The 22390-nt window shown below is 40.1% G+C and overlaps 1 protein-coding gene across 1 annotated transcript in view; it reads right to left on the reverse strand.

Annotated features, from left to right (window-relative positions):
* LOC132824221 (hippocampus abundant transcript 1 protein-like) overlaps positions 1-22390 on the reverse strand; it is a 107580-nt gene that overhangs the window by 34748 nt on the left and 50442 nt on the right. The window contains exons 4-6 of the mRNA XM_060838529.1: positions 21418-21545; positions 20138-20252; positions 1339-1557 (exon numbers count right to left, since the gene is read on the reverse strand). Coding sequence (XP_060694512.1) covers positions 1339-1557; positions 20138-20252; positions 21418-21545 — 462 coding nt within the window. The remainder of the gene's footprint in view (positions 1-1338; positions 1558-20137; positions 20253-21417; positions 21546-22390) is intronic.

The following is a 22390-nucleotide window of genomic DNA, read 5'->3' on the forward strand; positions in this document are numbered from 1 at the left end:
TAATAGCCTGTATATAACTCCTATCAAGGTCTTTATCCTTTGTGGTTCCTCAACTCCACCCACAAATTCTAAGCCTTTGGACTCTCTAACACTTCTTGTTATGGATTTAAATTTAATTTCTTAACAAGACAACCCCACTCCCTCTACCCACTCTTTCAATAATATTGTTGGATATTTAGTCCCCAGCACTGGTCACCATGAAGCCAAGTCCTTCTGAGAACCACAACATCATACTTGCCAATTTCAATCTGGATTACAAGTTCACTTACCCCGTTTTATCTACTGCATGCATTTAAGTACAACACCCTCAAGAGTCCTGTGTTGACTGCTCCCCTTGTCATAGAGGGCCCCTTATCTACTTTGCCTGAAGTTAATTTCCTGACTCTCTATATATTCTGTCTTATTATCTGTTCAGCAAACTTTAATAGCCTCTTTGAGCTCTCCCTTACTTTACCTTTTTTCCATGCAACTGAACTCACCTCCCCATTATTTTGGTTAAAATCCGCTATTATGTGGTTCACAAGGACTCTGGCACTGGTATGATTCAGATGGAACCTGATAGAAGGACAGAGCTGTTCCAACCTCCAGTACAGGTGTCAATGCTGAATCAAATTTGAACTAGTTTCTCCCATAGCAATCTTTGAGCCACATGTTTACCTCTTTAATCTTGTTAATGCTGTGCTAATTTGTTTGTGGTCTTTTTGTATGAAAAAGGTCATTTTTAATCAAGTGCTTTCATACTGAGCTTCAACAAGCAGCAGTTTAAGAATTTCATTTTTTTTTTACAATACTGCTTACAGTTTTAAGTTCTATAAATCTGCTAAATACTGATGTTGCCAAAAATTTGAGATATTCTGAAAAAGTCCAATCCATATTGTGAAATGAATTCATGCATAAATGAACGATGAAGTTCTACATCAGAGAAACTTAATGCAGACATCAGCCAGTGTACAAGATTGTGAAACTATGTCAGTGCACTTTAAGAAAATAAAAATAGATATCAACAAGAATAATTTGCATTCATATAGTGCCTTTAACACTGAAGTACTTTCACAGGAGCATGATAAAACAAAATAAAATGACAGAGCCATACCAAAGAAGGTATTAGGACAATGACCAAATCTTGGTCAAAGGCAGGTTTTAAAGGGCATCTTGAAAGAGGCAAGTAGATTTGGTGGAGTTCCCGAGCTTAGGGCCTTCGCAGCTGAAGACACAGCAAACATTAATGGAGCAGTAAAAATTGGGAACGCTCAAGATGCCAGAACTGGAGAAATGCAGATAGCTCAGTTTTCAATGGATGGAGAAGTTTAGCTCATATAAAGATAATCAAATACTTACAGAAAAAGGGTCTGCTTGCTCCCATGAGAAAGGTGATCCTCGAGAAGCTGATCGAATTTTCTCAGGGAGAGATTCAGGGACAGCTACCAAGATAAAGCAAATGTCCAATGCAGCAATCACAGTGGCTACGAGTACCACAAGGTTATCACCATATTTATTTGAAAGATAAGCACCGATGGCAGGGCTGGTTACCAAGCTTGCTGCAAAAGTTGCTGATACCTAGAGAAGAAGCCAAGAAAGGTTTTACTTGCAGGATCATTAAGGTGCAACTGAAACATGAACATCTCTCAAAATATAACACAACCTGGGATAATGTATAGTGGGGATGAAATTTATCTATGCATATTTCTTTTCAACAAACTTCAATAGACAAAAAAAGGTACAAAAACAGAAAGTGCTGGTAAAGCTCAGCAGGTCTGGCGGCATGTGCGAGACCCTTCCTTAGAACCGATTTCTCTCCACAGATGCAGCCAGACCTGCTGTGCTTTTCCAGCAATTTCTGTTTTAGTTTCTGATTTATAGCTTCAGCAGTTCTTCTGGTTTTTATGAAAATCAGGTACATTATTACAGTCTGATCTACTACCAGCTACCACATTACTAGCATAGACCAATTTTCCCTTCCATGGTATTTTTGAGCTTCTGAAGTATTGTCCTTCAGTTATTTCACTGAAGGGACAGAAGACCATAAGACATAGGAGTGGAAGTAAGGCCATTTGGCCCATCGAGTCCACTCCGTCATTCTATCATCGCTGATGGGCATTTCAACTCCACTTACCCGCATTCTCCCCGTAGCCCTTAATTCCTCAGGACATCAAGAATCTATCAAACTCTGCCTTGAAGACATTTAGCATCCCAGCCTCCAATGCACTCTGCGGCAATGAATTCCACAGGCCCACCACTCTCTGGCTGAAGAAATGTCTCCGCGTTTCTGTTCTGAATTGACCCCCTCTAATTTTAAGGCTGTGTGCACAGGTCCTAGTCTCCTCGCCTAATGGAAAAAATTTCCTAGCGTCCACCCTTTCCAAGCCATGTATTATCTTGTAAGTTTCTATTAAGTGTCTCCTTAATCTTTTAAACTCAATGAATACAATCTCAGGATCCTCAGCCGTTCCTCGTATGCTAAGAGAAGAGGAGAAGAACCCACATGTAATCAGGAACACTATTGCACAAACAAATGTGTCATCCAACCCACTATAGTACATTGACCAGTAAAAAGTGTCTGGTTGTTACAGGAATTCTAACTCACTCATGTATGGTATTCTAACAGAAAAGTGAAACCAATCTAAATTTTGACCAATTTCATTTCTCTGGCATTGGAGGAAGAGAGGAGTGAAACAAAAGCCAAAGTTTAACAATAGTACAGTGAAAACAATTCAACAAATGCACTGCCAGACTTGCAATGAAAAGCAGCATCTCTAAGAGTTCATAGATACAATAAAAATTTGCTGACACCACAGATACCGTCAAATGGAGATTTTCATTTAGAGTCATAAAGCTGTACACCATGGAAACAGATCCTTCAATTCAACTCTTCTTTCCAATCAGAAATCCTAAATTAATCTAGTCCCATTTGTCAGCATTTGGCCCAAATCCTTCTAAACCCTTCCCATCCATATACCCATCCAGATGACTTTTAAAATGCTGTAATTGTACCAGCCTCCACTTCCTCTGGCATTTCATTCTACACACACATCACACACCATGAAGTTGTTGGCGCTTAGGTCCTTACTAAATCTTTTCCCTTTCATTTTAAACTTTCGCCCTCTAGTTTTAGACTCCCCCCATCCCGGAGAAGAGACCTTGGCTATTCACCAGATATTCCTCATGACTTTATAAACTTCTCAGCCTCTGACGCTGGAGGAAAAAAAAGTTCCAACCTACTCAGCCTCTCCCTAGAACTCAAGTCCTCCAACACTGGCAACATCCTTGTAAATCTTTTCTGAACCTTTTCAAATTTCACAACATCCTTCCTTATAGCAAGATGACTAGAATTATTTGCAGTATTCCAAAATTCACCTAACCACTATCCTATACAGCTGCAATACGACCTCCCAACTCCTACACAATGCAGTGACCAAGAAAGGCAGATGCCTTCTTCACTATCCTATCTACCCGAGACTCCACTTTCAAGGGACTACGGACCTTGACTCGTCTCTTTGTTCTGCAACTCTCCTCAAGAACCTTACCATTAATCCTGCCCTGATATGCCTTTCCAAAATGCAGCACCTCATAATTATCTAAATTAAACTCCATCTGTCAAACTCGGCCCATCAGCTCATCTGATCAAGGTCCCTTATTGAGAGAAAACAAGTTTGTCTCATAATTAAATAGCTTAAAAAGAAGCAGCAAACAAAACACAGACAGTGAACAGATAAAGGGATTGTTACTTACCTTGTTTAACTGACTCAACTCTGACAGATCAATATCATTTAGAACAAAATCAATACACCATTTATTGCCACTAAACTTAATGATGACTCTTTAGATGATCATAGTTAGCAGTAGTATTCTGGGACTGCACAAACAATCACTTTTTTTCTCCTCAGAATGATGGTGCTATACTTGCACCATTTAGTATGTCTGTAGTAAAACCAACCGCAACTGGAAGGAAAGCGGTCATCTGCTAATTACTTCACAATGAAACATAAAACACAACTTGCTTTTGTCAGACATTAGTTTATTCTAACAGTATTAGTACCAACAATGTAAACGATTAAATATAGACTTTTTTGAATATCAGCAATCTTCACTTTTTCCTATCAAATTTGGCAGTTACAATTTTTTTAGAACAGTATGGTCTTATTAGGTTGCATTTTGAACTACAAAATTAAACTTTTACATATTAAGACTAATGTAATCCAGAATTAATCTGCCTTCATCAGGAATTGTCTGCAATTAAATTTTCAAAAATTACAACTATATTTCAAAGCAGATGAGCTCGGCAATATACTCCCCTCTTTGGAAATTGTTTTGCAAACTCAGTCAAATGGGGAAAAGCAAAGTTACTTCAAACTCATCTACCTGTGAAACTGCAAAAAGGAGTAAAATATGTCTCAGTGGCAACTAGACTTTACTTCAAAGAATTTCCAAGTTCAATTTTAGTTACATTTACATCATGAATTCCAAATAGAAGAAAATCACATGCTGTAAACAGCACTGCAACAAAGCAATGTTTCTTGTGATCTGTTCAGTGCAGACATGCGCCAACCCATCCAATTTTCCTACCCTAAATAAAAGGGATAGAAAAATAGGCAGGCATTCTTCAAAGCAATGTGCACTTTCTGGTTTGATGTTATTATCTGCACTGTACCCAAGCAATTCCATATTCCACCATTTATTATCCATTCATAGATGCCCTTGTGGTGTCGACCTTCTGTTTGGTTTTAGTTGATTCATTCGCTTGAGTTTACCATAGGAAATTGTAAATATGAGTAGGTTAACATAAAAACAAAAAAAAACACACTGGAAATTGGAGGTAAAGTGCTGCACACACTTAGCCAGCATGACAGCATCTGTGGAGGCAGAAACAGGTTTCTGACGTTTTGTCACACTGGAGACTAGGACATACACAAGACAGAACGGGCTGAACACACCAGATTGTCTTTTCCATTGTTTAATTTGTTTTGGATCTTATCAGGAAGCAGAAATATTTCTTGACAAGGTTGATTAATCCAGAGCCTCCAAATAATGAGCAAACTAGATAGAAAGTTAGTGAAAGGAACTATACTGAGGGTAGTATCTCTCAACCACTCCACTCATCTAAACAAAACAAAAAGACAACTCTGGTGTGTTGTTAGACTGCATGATGGCTCTCGATTTGTGGGTGGATTGACTTTGGAGCATCTGTGATGCCATGGATAGTACGTTGACTGAATTGGTCACATTGCAGATTTGGATTGCTGAGGGAGAAAGGGATTGGGTGTCCAAAAGCCAGAGAAAAAGCAGGAAGGCAGTGCAGGTGTCCCCTGCGGTCATCTTCCTCCAAAACAGGTGTACTGTTTTGGATACTGTTGGGGGAATGGCTCACCAGGGGAACATTATGTAGAGGAGCTGGTGTGGGATTGGGTTGGACAAACTTAAAAATTCATAACACCAGGTTACAGTCCAACAGGTTTATTTGGAAGCAGAAGCTTTCTGAGCACTGCTCCTTCAGACTCAGAATTTACAGCAAAAGATTATAGCAAAAGATTAGTGTCACGCAACTGAAATGATATATTGAAGAAACCTAGATTGCTGTTAAGTCTTTCGTCTTTTATAACGGGTTGCAGGTCTTGGTTTACTAAGTAAACCCCAGAACTTCTTTTAAGTCATGTTCTCGAGATAGTTTAAAGTTTTATATAAAATAAATGATATCTCAGCTCAGACAATGCATGCCTGCATCCCAATTTTGAGTCGGACAGATTCTATTTCCAACATGGAACTTACAAAATATTACAGGGATCGACTGCCTGCAGATCATGCAGTTTTTGAGCAAAATAGGTTGTATCTGCAAAGATAATTCTGCTATGCAAATTCACCCCATAGACTTGTACTTGTGTGTGCATATACGAGACAGACAGACAGACTGCATGTTAGTGTCAGTGCACGAGAGAAACTGTGTGTGTGTGTGTGTGTGTGTGTGTGTGTGTGTGTGTATAAGCCTGAGAGGGGGCGTATGCGTAGGTGCGAGCGTGTGGGGTGTATGTGTGCATGTTTGCAAATGGGTCTGAGAGTATGTAAGAGTGTGTGTATGAGAGCGAGTGAGAGTAGTTTACCGGGTGAACCGAAGGTCCCGTTGAGGCAGTCTGCATGGGTACCAAAGTTGGCTAGTAGCCTCTGCTTGGCACTCTGCATTGTTACATATGCTGAAGTCTGCCTTGGTGGATGGTCACCTGAAGATCAAAGGCCGAATGTCCTTGACTGCTGTAGTGTTCCTCGACTGGGAGGGAACATTCCTGTCTTGTGATCTTGAAGTGGGATAGACAGGGAGGTGGAGGACGTGCATTACTGATCAGAGGATATCACAGCTGTGCTAAAGGAGTCCAGTATGGAGAACTCAAGCAGTGAGGCAATATGGGCAGAGGACAGAAATAGAAGGGTGCGGTAGCATTGGGACTGTACTATAGGCCTCCCAACAGCCAGCTTGAGATAGAATGGCTCACCAGGGGAACATTATGTAGAGGAGCTGGTGTGGGATTGGGTTGGACAAACTTAAAAATTCATAACACCAGGTTACAGTCCAACAGGTTTATTTGGAAGCAGAAGCACTGCTCCTTCAGAGTACATGAACAGATTATGGAAAGATGTAGGAGCAACAGGGTAGTCGTGATGGTAAATTTTAAATTTTCCCAACATTAACAGGGATTCACTTAATGTTAGGGGTTTAGATAGAGCAGAACTTGTAGGGGGCATCCAGGAGGGTTTTATAGAGCAGTATGTAAACAGTCCAATTCGGGAAGGGGCCATACTGGATCTGGTGTTGGGAAATGAGTCCAGCCAGATGGTTTAAATTTTAGTAGGGGATTACTTTGGAAATAGCAATCACAATTCCACAAATATTGCAATACTCATGAACAAAGATGAGTGCGCTAAATTGGGGGGAAGTCTAACTATAGCAAAATTCAGCAGGAGCTGAGCAATGTAGATTGGGAGCAGCTGTTTGAGGGTAAATCTACATTTGATATGTGGGAGGCTTTCAAACATGTTGTTAGAGTACAGGACAGACATGTCCCTGGGAAAATTAGGGATAGAAATGGCAAGATTATGGAGCCATTGATGACAGGTGAAATTGAGAGACTAGCTCACAGGAAAAAGAGAGCATACATAACGTGTAGGCAACTGAAACCAGACAAAGCTTTGGAAGAATATTAGGAAAGTACAACCAATCTGAAATGAGAAATTAAGACGGCTAAAAGGGTCACGAAATATCTTTAGCAAACAGGGTTAAGGAGAATCCCAAAGCCTTTTATTTGGATAAAAAGAGCACGATGGTAACTAGAGAAAGGGTTGGCCCACTCAAGGACAAAAGGAGGGAAGTTAGGCGTGGGGTCAGAGAAAATGGGTGAGATTCATAATGAGCACTTCGAATCTGTATTCACTGAGGAGAGTGACATGACGGATGTTGAGGTTAGGGATAAATGTTTGATTACTCTAAGTCAAGTCAGCATAAGGAGGAAGGAAGTGTTGGGTATTCTAAAAGGCATTAAAAAGGTGGAGAAGTCCCAGGTTCAGATGAGATCCATCCCAGGTCACTGAGGGAAGTGATAGAGGAAATAGCTGGGGCCTTAACTGATATCTTTGCAGCTTCCTTGAATGCGGGTGAAGTGCTGGAGGACTGGAGAATTGCTAATGTTGTCCCCTTGCTTAAGTAGGGTAGCAAGGATAATCCAGGTAATTATAGACCTGGTGATCTATAATTATAGACCAGGTAATTATAGATCAGGTGAGCCTGATGTTAGTGGTCAGGAAGCTGTTAGAGAAGATACGGAGGGATAGTAACTATTTACATTTGGAAGAAAATAGGCTTATCAGTGATAGGCAGCATGGTTTTGTGCAGCAAAGGTCATGTTTTAGCAACTTAATAGAATCCTTTGAGGAAGTGACAAAGTTGATTGATGAGGGAAGGGCTGTAGATGTCATATACACGGACTTCAATAAGGCATTTCATAAGATTCTCCATAGTAAGCTGAAGAAGAAAGTGAAGTTGCATGGGGTCAAGGGTGTACTGGCTGGGCAACAGGAGACAGTGTAGTAAATTAGATTAGATTATTTACAGTGTGGAAACAGGCCCTAGCCCAACAAGTCCACACCGACCCACCGAAGCGCAACCCACCCATACCCCTACCCCTTTACCTAACACTACGGGCAATTTTAGCATGACCAATTCACCTGACCTGCACATCTTTGGACTGTGGGAGGAAACCGGAGCACCCAGAGGACACCCAAGCAGACACGGGGAGAACGTGCAAACTCCACACAGTCAGTCGCCTGAGGCGGGAATAGAACCCGGGTCTCTGGCGATGTGAAGCAGCAATGTTAACCACTGTGCCACCGTGCTGCCCACCAGTAGTGGAAGGGAGCTTCTCAAAATGGAGACCTGTGACCAGTAGTGTTCCCCGGGGTCTATGCTGGGTCTGCTATTGTTTGAGATGTACATAAATGATCTGGAAGACAGCATAGGTGATCTGATTAGTAAGTTTGCAGATGACCTTAAGATTGATGAAGTAGCAGATAATGAAGAGGACTATCACAGAATGCAGCAGAATATAGATAGATGGAAAAGTTGGGCAGAGAAATGGCAGGTAGAATTCAATCTGGGCAAATGAGGGGTAATGCATTTTGGAAGATCCAATTCAAGAGTGAACTATACATTAAAGGAAATGCCCTGGAGAAAATTGATGTACAGGGAGATCTGGGTCTTCAGTTCCATTGTAGCCTGAAGGTGGCAATCCATGTCCATCGCGGGATCAAAAAGACATACGCCATGCTTTCCTTCACTGGATGGATATTGAGTACAGAGTTGGGAGGTCATGTTACAATTGTGCAGGACATTGGTTCAGCTACATTTGGAGTACTGCGTAACAGTTCTGGTTGCCACATTACCAAAAAGATTTGGAATCTTTCAAGAGGGTACAGAGGAGGTTAACCAGAATGTTGCCTGGTATGGAGGGCACTAGCTATGAAGACAGGTCGAATAGATTAAGATTATTTTCATTAGAAAGGAGGAGGTTGAGGGGGAACCAGATTGAGGTCTACAAAATCATGACAAGTTTGAAAAGGTTGACAGCAAGAATTTTTTTCTCCCCCCAAAGTGGGGGACTCAATTTCTAGAGGTCATGAGTTCAAGGTGGGGTGAGTTTGAGAGAGAAAGCTCTTTGTGCAGAAGGTGGTGGGTGCCTGGGTCACGGTGCCAGCTGATGTGGTAGGGGCGGAAGCAATAGTGTCATTTAAGATAATACATGAATGGGCAGGAAGCAGAGGGATTCAGATCCTTAGAAAATAGGCGACAGGTTTGCATAGAGGATCTGGATCGGCGCAGATTTGAAGGGGCGGAGAGTCTGTTCTGTGCTGTAATTTTCTTTGTACTTTAAAGGCAAAATAATGAAATCAAATGAACGTAAGTGAAGCATACATGGATTAAAAAAAAGTAGGATAAATTTCTTAAACTGTCCTTAATTGGGTAGACAACCCCTCTAACTCACTGCTTTTCATCAGTAATCACCCTAATCTGGTCAACATATGGGCGCAACATGCTTCCAAATTCTTTAGGAATGGTACATTGAGCAGCCAATGAGACAGCAAGGCTGGGAGTTTGCACTGACTCCTTTTTCCCACAAGCAGCAGCATTCAATCAACTGGCAACACAGTCTGCTGCTTGTAGTGATCAGAATTCATTATATTACATAAATCTGCACTTGATGAATCCACATCATTTGTTGGGTTGCCAGCACCTCACACCAGGTTTAGGTCCATATTTAGTGAACGGAAGTTCTATTTATTTTATGGATAAATGATGCTCAGCAGAATTTGTATCATACTTAGTATCGAAGTTGAATCATCACCCTTCTGCACATCATTGATAAATTATCTAATCATGCAATAAAATGGTCAATTAATATGAATTGAACGTCAGATCTTAAATATTGCTTATTTGCATTTGTTTATCCCTCATATACTTAAAGAAGTTTCTGGTTAAAATACAACAGCAGGTACTGAACAGAAAAATTAACTCACGAAGCAACACAGATTCATCCACAGTGACTTTAAGGTGTATGTTTTGTCCTGGTTCCTTTTAGAGTGAGATTGGGGAACAGGTGCTGAGCAGTGTGAGAAGCTAAACAAATTGTGAAGCATTGGAGCATTTCTTAAAAAAAAAATTGGAACAATAAAAGCAGCCTGAATGGGTGCGATTAAGCTCTTACAGATCCAAGATTTTTAATTGCTTTTAGTAGTCGTTGCTGGGGTCTCAGCAGGGTTAGAAAGCAGTGAACCTCTCCCAACTGGTAACCCACTCTCTCAGTATTGTCTTTTGATGGTTTCACCTCCTGGATAGGAGAACTGCATGTGACTACATGTTTTTTTTTCTGAACTTGCCTTTTGCCAAGGGTATTTTTTTTTAATGGGATGCTATGACATTGGAATAGTTACTTTTTAGTAGTAAAATAATCTATTATTCTGTTATTTTTCCAACAGAGTTAAGTTATTCCAAATTCTTTTTTCTTTTGTTATATGTTAACTATAGTGATTTGCCTAATGTCAAGTAGTTTGGCCACTGAAATTGCATCTGGAACACAGACCGACATTTATCTTTAATGTACGATAAAGTTAGGGTCCAGGCTACCTCCTTAATATATCTCGAGGGGGTCTGGTCAGGTCCGTAACACCATAAAATCTAACTGAAGAGGGAATACCACCAACAGTTTATATACCAAGTTGTGGATTTCTGCCAATGACAACCAGGATAAAAGATATTACACATGATCAAAGATGTACATTTAAACTGTAAAGGGCCAGGTAATGCAGGCACAATTTTATTTTTAAACTCAGTGTTCACACAGGTGCATTAAACAGCGAAATTGGAGAATCAGAAAACCTGTTCTTTTTTGAAAACCTCCCACTTATTCAATTTCTTTCCAAATGCTACCAGATTGCAACAAAAACATAGTTTCCACTCTGCGCATTTCAATTGAATTGAAACATTAGACTACAAACTTTCCAGGCCAGGTTAACATCAGTAACAACTGCTATTAAATTGCTCATTTAGGATCAAAAAGGTTCATAATATTTGGATACAGGAGGAAGAGAAAACGTGAAACAAAACATGTTGACATGATTTATTACAGGTTTTCAACAAGAAAAATACCTAAAAATATATCCTGATGCCTTAATAATTCGACTTTTGTAAAAAAAAGAGAATTGATTCAAACACTGAATGTTAAAGTGGGAAATACTTGGAATAATCTACTTTGAAGTAGTACAGTCAAAATTCCATAACAAAGCCTTGATATAGCTTTGCAGTAATCCAATTTCTGCTAGTAATAAGCATTGACCATACCCAACCAGCCTGTGTTTGGAGAACCCAAAAAAAAACTGATGTGGCAGCATCTGCTAAACCAGATAGCCAGTAATCTCACAAATGTAATACTTTGAGCTTCTAATATGGACTCATTTACACTTGTCAGAAGCAACATATATACACTGGGGCCAGTTATAAAAAGGAACATGTTCAAGCTTTGTGCCTTTTTTGAATTACTCAAAATGGAGGAGCATGCAGTTTCCTGTCACTTTCAGCATGGCAATGTCTCCGCCAAAATCAACAGTCCATCCAATCAGCACCCTTTCTCAAGTACACACTGCGATTGCTTGAAATTTGCAATTAATAACATTTGTCCTGAACAATCAAAGATGAAAACTAGTGAGAGGGGTGGATTGGAGAAAGGGTTGGTGGGACCCAGGGAGGGAGTGAGGAAAGAGATCAGCCTGAGACTGGTACAGTTGGGAGAGGGACCAAATCAAACAAAACAGTCAGGGCAGGCAGGAAAAAAAAAGCAGAGAACAAAGTACAACTCATAAGTTAAACTGTAATGATTTCAATGACTAAGGCCTAACAGGTAGGGGAGACATACTCAGGGCCTGGTTGGGAACATGGGAAAAGGATATCACAGCATTTACAGAAACACGACTCAGGGACAGACAAGATTGGCAGCTTAATGTTTCAGAGTATAGAAACTATAGGAAGGATACAAAACATGGGTAAGGAAGGTGAGGGAGAGGCATTTTGAGTAGGGATAACATTACAGCTGTACTGAGGGAGGATAATCCTGGGAGTACATTCACTGAAGTTAGTTGGGTATAACTGAGAAACAAGAAAAGGATGATCATCTTATTGCGATTGTGCTATTGATACCTCCCAATAGTCAACAGGAAATTGAGAAATAAATTTGTAAGGAGATTGCAGCTATCTGTAACAATAATAGGGGGGAGTTACGATAGGAAATTTTAACTTTCCAAACAGAGATTGGAACTCTCAGAGTGTTAAGGGTTTAGATGGACAGGAATTTGGTAAGTTGTACAAGAAAATATTCCAATACAGTACTCGAGAAGGTGCAAAACGTTACTTATGCTTGGGAAGTAAGGTAGGGCAGGTGACTGAGGTGTCAATAGAGAGCACTTTGGGACCAGTGGCCATAATTCTAGTGTGTTTAACGCGTGTTTCTTTAATGCCAATTGTCTATAACACGAATGAAGAATTTATAGAATGGGAACTTCCCTTACCTATATTGGCTATAACCTGATTCCAGTGCAATTCGTTTAAATGGCCCTGCTTTTGTGCGATTTTCTTTTCAAGCAGGATCACATGGGAACAGAACTGTCAGTTATATCAGAACAGACTGTAGTTTTAAAGTAATCATGGAAAAGGATAGACTGGATCTAAAAGTTGAAGTTCTAAATTGGTGGAAGGCCAGTTTTGACAGTATTAGGCAAGAACTTTCAAAAGTTGACTGGTGGAGGATGTCTGCAGGTAACGGGACTGCTGGAAGCCCTCAAAATGAGACAAATGTTCCTGTTTGGGTGAAGGACAATGCTGGTAGGGAATACTGGACAACTAAAGAGAAACTGAGGTTTTAGTCAAGAAAAAGGAGGAAGCACGTCAGGTATAGACAGTAGAGATCGAATGAATCCCTAGAAAAATATAAAGAGGGAGATCAGGAGGACAAAAAGTGATGTAGATAGCTTTAACAAATAGTGTATTTGTAAAATCCCTTTGGATTCTCCTTAACCCTAAGGACAAAAGGGTAACCAGGGAAAGACTAGGACCCCAGCTGAAAATGTGTTGCTGGAAAAGCGCAGGTCAGGCAGCATCCAAGGAGCAGGAGAATCGACGTTTCAGGCATGAGCCCTTCTTCAGGAATGAGGAAAGTGTGTCCGGCAGGCTAAGATAAAAGGTAGGGAGGAGGGACTTGGGGGAGGGGCGTTGGAAATGCGAAAGGTGAAAGGAGGTCGAGGCGAGGGTGATAGGCCGGAGTGGGGGTGGGGACGGAGTGGTCAGGAAGAAGATTGCAGATTAGGAAGGCAGTGCTGAGTTCGAGGGATTTGACTGAGAAATGAGGAAACTGGAGAAATCGGAGTTCATCCCTGGTGGTTGGAGGGTTCCTAGGCAGAAGATGAGACGCTCTTCCTCCAGCCGTCGATGGAGGAGTCCAAGGACCTGCATGTCCTTGGTGGAGTGGGAGGGGGAGTTGAAGTGTTGAGCCACAGGGTGGTTTGGTTGGTTGATCCGGGTGTACACGACAGCTGGAGGAAGAGCGCCTCATCTTCCGCCTAGGAACCCTCCAACCACAAGGGATGAACTCCAATTTCTCTAGTCTCCTCATTTCTACCCCAACCTTGTCTCAGTCAAATCCCTCGAACTCAGCACCGCCTTCCTAACCTGCAATCTTTTTCCTGACTTCTCCGCGCCTCACCCCGGCCTATCAACCTCATCTTGACCTCCTTCCACCTATCGCATTTCCAACGCCCCTGCCCCCTACCTTTTATCTTAGCCTGCTGGACACACTGTCCTCATTCCTGAAGGACTCATGCCCGAAACGTCGATTCTCCTGCTCCTTGGATGCTGCCTGACCTGTTACGCTTTTCCAGCAACACATTTTCAGCTCTGATCTCCAGCATCTGCAGTCCTCACTTTCTCCTCAGAGAATAGGACCCCTTAAAGGTCAGCAGGTTGCCTGTGTGTGGAACTGCAGGACATGGGGGAGATACTGAACAAGTATAGTACATTAGCGTTTACTGTGAAGAATATGAAAGATGTCGAAGGTGAAGAAATAAATAGTGACATCTTGAAAAATGTCTATATTTCTGCTGGACGGCTTAAAATGCATTAAGGTGGACAAATCTAAAGGATCTAATCAGATGTACCCTAGAACTGTGTGGGAAGTTAGAGAAATAATTGCTGGACACCTTGCTGAGTTATTTGTAACATAATTTGTAACAGGTGAGGTGCCAGAAGACTGGAGGTTGGCTAATGTGGTGCTAATATTTAGGAAAGGTGGTAAGGAAAAGCTGGAGAACTATACACCGATTGCAGTTGTTGTGGGTATGTTCACTGAACTGTGAACTTGGCTTGGAGACGTTTCATTCCATTTCTATGTGACATCCTTAGTGCTGCGGAGCCTCCTGTGATGTGTTGCTGCACTGTGTTGGTTGGAATTTATTTGGTTTCACTGCCATTGCTGATTCCGGTTGTTCATTGCTGTAGTTAATATATTGGGTCTAGGTCAATGTGTTTATCGATGGAGTCCATGGATGAGTGCCAAGCTTCTTGGAATTCACTGGCAATCTTGACCAGTGAGCCAGCCATTGGTGGTGGGCAAGTTGTTGGAGGGGATCATGAGGGACAGGATTCATATGCATTTGAAAGGGAAGGAACTAGGGATTATCAACATGGCTTTGTGCGTGGGAAATCATGTCACATTAACTTAATGGAGTCTTCTGAAGTGGTAACGAAGAGAATTGATGAGGGCAGAGCAGTGAACATGATTTATATGGACTTCAGTAAGGCAGTATAACAAGGTTCTTCATGGTAGACTGGTTAGCAAGGGTGGATCACATGGAATACTGGGAGAACTATTCATTTGGACACCTAACTGGCTCAAAGGTAGAAGACAGAGGATGGAAGTGAAGAGTTGCTTTTCAGACTGGAGGCCCGTGACCAGCGGTGTGTCACAAGGATCGGTACTAAGTACACTGCATTTAGTCATTTCCAAAAAAGATTTGGATGTGAACATAGGAGGTGTAGTTAGTAAGCTTGCAGATGACATCAAAATTGGGGGTAAAGTAGACAGTGAAGGAGGTTACCTCAGAGTACAACTGAATCTTGATCAGATGGGCCAATTGGCTAAGGAGTGGCAGATGGAGCTTAATTTAGATAAACGCAAGGTGTTGCATTTTGGAAAGGCAAATCAGGGCAGGACGTTTACACATAATGGTAAAGTCCTGGAGAGTGTTGCTGAACAATCAGACATTGGAGTGCAGGTTCATAGCTCCTTGAAAGAAGTAGACAGAATAGTCAAAGCAGCATTTGGTCAGTACAGAGTACAAGAGTTAGGTAGGTCATGTTGCAACTGTACAGGACACTGCATGCAATTCTGGTCTTCCTGCTATTGGAAGGATGTTGTGAAATTTGAAAGGGCTCAGTAAAGGTTTACAAGAATGTAGTCAGGGTTGCAGGGTTTGAACTATAGGGAGAGGCTGACTAGATTGCTCCAGCAAAAATAGCCCCATCGTAGGCTGAGGTGACTTTGAGGTTTATAAAATCATGAGGGGCATGGATAGGCTAAATAGACAAGGTCTTTTCCCTGGGATGGGTGGGGAGATCCAAAATAAGAGGGAGAGGGGAAAGGTTTAAAAAGGGACCCGAGGGTCATCCTTTTCACACAGAGGGTGATACTAGTATGGAATGAGCTGCCAGAGGAAGTGGAGGAGGCTAGTACATTTACAGGATTAAAAGGCATCTGAATGGATATATCAATAGAACAGATCTAGAGGGATATGGGCCTAGTTCTGACAAATGGGACTAGATTAATTTAGGATATCTGGTCAGTATGGACGAGTTGGACTGAAGGGTCTGTTTCCCTGCTGTACATCTCTATAATTATATGAAAAGCTTCAACAAAATGCCTCTTTTCAACAGAATCCAATTCTGCTTCAGAGCAAAAAGTCACAGCACTAGCATGAAATGAAACTGATGCAAAATTGGGAGCATGTGGAACAACCTCCTTGAATTTTATTTAATGTGTTAACTTTAGTACTAACAATTGTATAATTATTAAACCAATACTGCCATATATTTAAAACTATCATGACATGCACAATTTTCCACATTGACAGGTATATGCCAGTGTTACTGGAACTATTTGCCCAGAAGTTCAGTAGGCAGTACTGCCTGAAATTTACAAGCCTTGATTGTAAGCAAAACACTCAGCCATTTCTCAGAATCATGTAGAATGTTCTCAACGAGATGGATAATAGAATTTGTGATACTGGGTTCGAAGCCACGAGGCTGAATTGGGTCATCCAGTCAGCACTTCGGAGTGAAAATAGTTGCCAAAGATTCAGCCGTGTCTTTTGCAATCAAGTGCTGGGATCCACCAAAAGTCAGATATGTCCATGGAGTCTCCTGTAAGTCGTTTAATTGCCCATCACTAATTACAATTGGATATGGCAGTCTGATGTTAGTCCTGATTGCTAAACTCTATAGCATGCAGTTCTATATTGTAGCTTCATCAGAATGGTGTTCATTTTCAGGTGCAGTTCACACTAACTGTTGTTCTCCTGGACTAATGGTAATAGGACAGAGAGAAGCATGTTTGACTACTAGCTTAGATTGTGGCAGAATAAAATTTATGGCTGCCCAGTTTTTCAATCAATACAGTTTAGCGTCATGGTAGTGCCCACAAAACAATGGGGGGGGGGGGGATCCTAATCAAGACAACAGGACTTGAGGACTCCACAAACAGTAACACCCGAGACATGTAGATTGACAAAAATGAAGTAGGTTTGCCCCTTTTGTTGGTTCTCACACCACCTTTCGCAAATTCAGTATGGTAATAACTTCTTCACAAGATCAGTTTGGTTAGTAACGATGCTAACAAGCATTAAAGGATCCTCCCACCTCGAGAGTATACTCTTTAACTGATCTACTTTTGGTGTGTGTTCGCCAAGTTTTAATTAAAACAGAAGAACTGATTCACCAGCAGAGGGAGGACACTAAGAGGTGGCCATTGGTGTAAGGCTCAAGAAGCACAAGACACCTACTTAAGTGAATGGTAAAAGAATTGAAGGCATCAATGATGGAGTATATGGTGGATGCAGATTCAACTGTAACTTTTGAAAGTGAACTGGCTAAGAAAAAAAATTCAAGGCTAGGCAGAAAGGATTAGAGTTGAACTCACGATTTACTTTTGCACACAACAAACATGAGCGTGATAGCCCAAGCGGTCTCCTTATATTCTCTACCGATTCTAAGATTCCTTGAAATTTGTTGTGGTCAGCTTACGAGTCACTTGACCACTTTCTGGGAATAGTTTACCTCAATGAATGTGAAATAAGACTTCCATCTAATATGGGAGGGCAACTCACTTGTAGAAACTTAATGGATGTCAAGATGCAAATTTCATCTAGATGTTAAATGCAGCTAATACTGAATCATGGAAAACATTAATTGAATACATGTGGTCCATGATCTTCATTTCACAGCTGTGAAGTTGTCTTATTTCACAGGTGAAGATAGTTCCAGAATTGTCTGCAGTTTATAGGTAACTTTGAAACATATTTATAATGGATAGTTTTATGTGGAATTGATATCAATTTACAATAGAAGGAAGTCAAGGGTTATTGGAATCCAAAAGTGGTTTTAAGGCCACAAATCAGATCACCCACGATCTTACTGAAAGCTTAACAGACTTAAGGACTGAATGGCCATCTCCGATTTCTGCTTATGTATCAATTGGGGTAACTTGTTTATGCTGGTCATTTGCTACAATAATGAACAATAAGCTGCCCTTGATCCTTCGGAGTACCCCCTTCTGCTTCAAGCGTATGTGCATTAAACATGCAATTTTTTCCTTTGAGTATTGAATGGCTCCTCTCAATCACTCAATTCCATGCCTCAACAACAATCCCCAACCAAGAAATTTCATTTAGTTTCTTGTTGTTTAGAACAAATAAATGAAATGAATGTCACTGCCCTTGCCACTGACATCTGCGTAGTTGTCATTTCCTCTTCAGCTACTTCCCTCCCTCTTAAACACTGACACTTAATTTGTTTTCTTTAAAAATCAATCCACAGGGTGAGAGCATTACTTGCTAGGCTGGCATTTAATGCCCATCTTTAACTGCCCAGAGAGCAGTTAAGAGTCAACAATATTGCTATTCATCTGGAGTCATATGGAGGTCAGACCAAGTTGAATGTACAAGTCACATGCAGATTGAATGCATACCCTTAGAACATTATCTGGGTCTCTAGATTAATAATCTAGTGAGAATATCACTAGGCCATTGCCTCCCATAGAACAATGGCATGCATGCATTCTAGTCTATGGGTGCGATTAGCAAAGCATGACAGATTTCTTCAGGTACCTAAACTACTCTCAATTTAAAATCAATGAAACTCTGCATATTGGAAACTGCCCCAGAATCTATAGTTCCACGGAATCCCTTGCATTATTCTAGAGAAACTCTATAGGTTTAGAAGTTCTTTCTATAACGATTCATCCAAAATGTTATACAATTTTGTGACCCACAATATTTACTACCAACCTGTTGCCAGTTTTTGTTCCTTATGTTTACAAATTGGAGATTTAAAACTAAAATAGCTTACTTTTCCTTTGTCTCAGTTCAGCATTCAAAAGAAAGAAAGCAATTATTTTTGGTAAAATAATCACTACTTCCCGACAACTGTATGGCAATGAGGCAGAGATGTTCTCAATTCTAAGTGTTTTCCCCAAGAAAATGTAACAACTATAGAGTACTTAGATTATTATTTTTGTTTTGTCAGAGGCCAAATATGTAAAAAGAATTAAAGCATCATTCTTTGTTTACCTTTAATTATGTTAAATTATGTTTATTTCCTGATAAACCCAGGAAAAAGCATACATTCATTGTCTTCAAAAATGTTCCAGTGCTAGTACATGTAGCAGTAAATTGGGGTAGGTTGCACACTGCTCCCAGATACCTAGTGCAGGTCAAATTTCTAAAAGAACCACCAAGTGGAAATTGCCCTTTGGATTGAGTACAATTGAGTACATCTATAAAATGGAATTGTTCCCCAAAATTGCTTCTGCTGAGTGCAATATTCCCAAGATCAGCATAGTTTCACTAACTGTGACTGCTCAAATGTGATTGGGCATATTTGGATTCTTTTTCATGTGAAAACTTTGAAGTTTCTCAATGCCAAACGCAGCAGTGTGTTTTCAGATTATCAACATTATGGATACAATAGTAAGAACTCCTGTTCTTTTCACCACCAGTCCAAAGCGTGATCATCTAGAATATAACATTGCAGGGAAAAGAAATACTGCATCCTGCTATACAACTGCATGAAATGTATTTATATATTCCTGCAATATTTTCAACCATTTAAAATGGAAACACTTTAGTGAAGGTACAAGAATGAAATAGTAGTGAAATCCCAATTCGTTTAAACCTACTTTATATCATACTTGTTTATACTTAAATGTGGGTCGGAAGAAAAACTTGACTGATGAAGAAAAGGACTCTCATTTATAGTGCAGCTTTCGCAACCTGAAGGTATTCCGAGGTGCTTTGCTGCCTTTTCAAGTATAGTCACTGGTAATGCTGTAGAAAATGTAATAAGTAGTGTCCTACCAATGTGATAACAACAGAATTGGTTTCAGTTCTGACCGAAGAATAAATATTGACCATGTCATTGGGGAAAAAAACTCTCCTATTCTTCGAGTGTGTGGAATCTGTTACTTTTGAATCAGGTGAGAAAGTTACATGCACTGAGCCGCACAATTTAAGGTGCGTTTTAGAATCAAGTGTCTGCTGTTAATCTTCCAGAGGGACATGCTCAGGTGGGACCGTCATGGGAAAAGATGAAAATCTATCTCAGCAGTGTTAGTGTACCACCTAGACACTTAGTCAAAGATAGTTACGACTCAGATTCCTAACCAGGATTGGGGTCAGGAATCAAAAGACAGTGAAGACAGGATGGCAACAATAAAAATGATTTTAAAGGAAACTAAAAAAAAAATGCAGAACCAAAGTTTTATTTGCAAAAAGTATAAAAAGTATATCCTACCAGCCCATATGCTGTACTTCTCTCGTGTTCTTGAGTAATGTCAGCTACATATGCAAATATTACTGAAAAAGTGACTGCAAAAACACCAGACACTGAGATAACGGCAAAATACCACCTATAAAAGAAGTACAGGCAAGAGTAAGATAAGGATCACAAGAAATTAGTTTCTAAATTAATTAAAATTTATATTTTAAACATGAATACTTATATTTGCAATTGAGACTTTTGACATTAAAAAGGTTGAAATCGAAATTTCACTCTTGAAAAACAAATTTGAAGATTAGAATTGAGCCCAGAAACTGAGATATTCACAAGGGGACATGGTAGCATAGTGGCCGTGCCAGTGAACCAGTAAAAAGCCCAAGTTAATGCTCCTGCGAAGTGGGTTCAAATCAGACTCTGAAATTTGAACCAAATCAAAACCTAGAATGACATGAATGGAAAGAGTGTCATCATTGTTGACTGTTGCAAAAATCCATCTGGTTCATGACTATCCTTCTAGGGAAAGAAATCTGCCATCCACATCTGGTCTGGATGTCACTCCAGACCCATAACAATATGGCTGACTCCTAACTGCTCTTTGGGCATTTACAGATGGGCAAGAAATGCTGGCCTAGACAGTGCTGCCCTCAACCCATTAATAGCAAAAAAAATTCTACAATCCTTTTGGATTTTTCATTTCATACAGGAATCATACGATATTTTGAAAGTACAGAAATTCAGTGTATATTAGGCACTAATGTTGCAACTGAGGATGTACTTTTTTAAGCATAAATTTTTCAGAAACAGAAGAGTGTGTTGATTACTTTCTAAACAATTTCAGAGCAATTTTGGAAGGAGCAAATGAAGGCTTATATTTTGGGGTTATGACATTCTACAAAGGAAAGAAAGCATCCAAGTGGACTGTATTAGATTTTATTTGAGGGAAAAGTTAAAAACTATTTAAAAGCTGAGCTCTAAGCTTTTATACAGTCCTCCCTATCTTCAATTTGACCACAAATTCTAGTTTCATCTTAAAAAAACATATCTCACCACTGAATTATTACCTGCTACTCATTGTATTTTGTTACAAGGCAATCTAAAACACAATGCAAAGTGTCTAGAGATATAGTCCACTTCCAGGATAGTTAAAAACCCATAACTATCCCACTTTTTTAAGCACATGGAAAGGTCATCAAAATGTATTGAGAAAATTCACTTTTTCCCCACCATTATCTCTTAAGTGCCATCTGAACACATGTGAAAACTCTGATTCCATCATTCTAACAAACAATCCTTACCATGGACTTATCCTCATTAAAGGAATTGGGACACATGTGAAAAACACTGTCAGTAAAAGAAACGATCTCCTCCCCCACACATCAGACAAAGCACCAATCAGTGGAGCACTCATAAATGATAAAAAACCCTAAAAAGGAAAAAAAAGGAAACAAAATTAAACTGCATTACTTAAATAAATGCAGGTATTAGTTTGACATCAGCATCAGATACGATAAAGCCTTCAATCCTGGCTGAAAAACAAATTAAAATTCTTAAATTTCATGCGCTGGAAGTAAATTTTCAAAGATGGACACCGAAGGGAACCTAAGTGGTGTTTACATCCATTTCATCACATTTAAAACTGAAGAATGCAGCATCGACTAGTTTTAATATTACAAAAAATAACCCTACTGCCATTACCTAACTCAGCACAAAGCTTAAACTGAATGCAGCACCCCATTTAGCTGATTACTATACCTGAAAAAGCCATAATTCTGTGGTCAGTGCAGAAGGAATGGAGTTAGTACTGATAGAGAAAAGATTTTCACAATGACTTAATGAGATCCAAAGTGTAGATTTTCTTAAAATTTAGTACCAACTTTGATGACCAGCAATAGCATAAATTTGTAGACAAAGCAGGATTACAATTCACACCTTAACTATTATATAAAAACATGATGATAAATAAGAGATCTACATATGCTGCAGAGTCAAAGTGCATGTGCAAGCACATGGAAGCAGTGTAAAGAGGTTTTTGGAAGTAGCTGGAGGTCAGTTTAATAGTTTTTCGGGAAATACACTACATTGGACTAAGTAACTACTTACTTCACTTCAGAACTCTCCAAACTCAGATTTAAATCAATAACTTTTGAAAGCTCCAGGTGTTGAGGAACTACCCAGTGGAATGCGCAAATTCCTAGGCAGCTCCTTTGGAGTTTGGTGCATTGGGGATTCCACAGGGTTCCCATATGCAACTTCCATCTATGCATCAGA

Source organism: Hemiscyllium ocellatum, chromosome 2, assembly GCF_020745735.1.
Source record: "Hemiscyllium ocellatum isolate sHemOce1 chromosome 2, sHemOce1.pat.X.cur, whole genome shotgun sequence".
In the NCBI taxonomy this organism is placed as follows: domain Eukaryota; kingdom Metazoa; phylum Chordata; class Chondrichthyes; order Orectolobiformes; family Hemiscylliidae; genus Hemiscyllium; species Hemiscyllium ocellatum.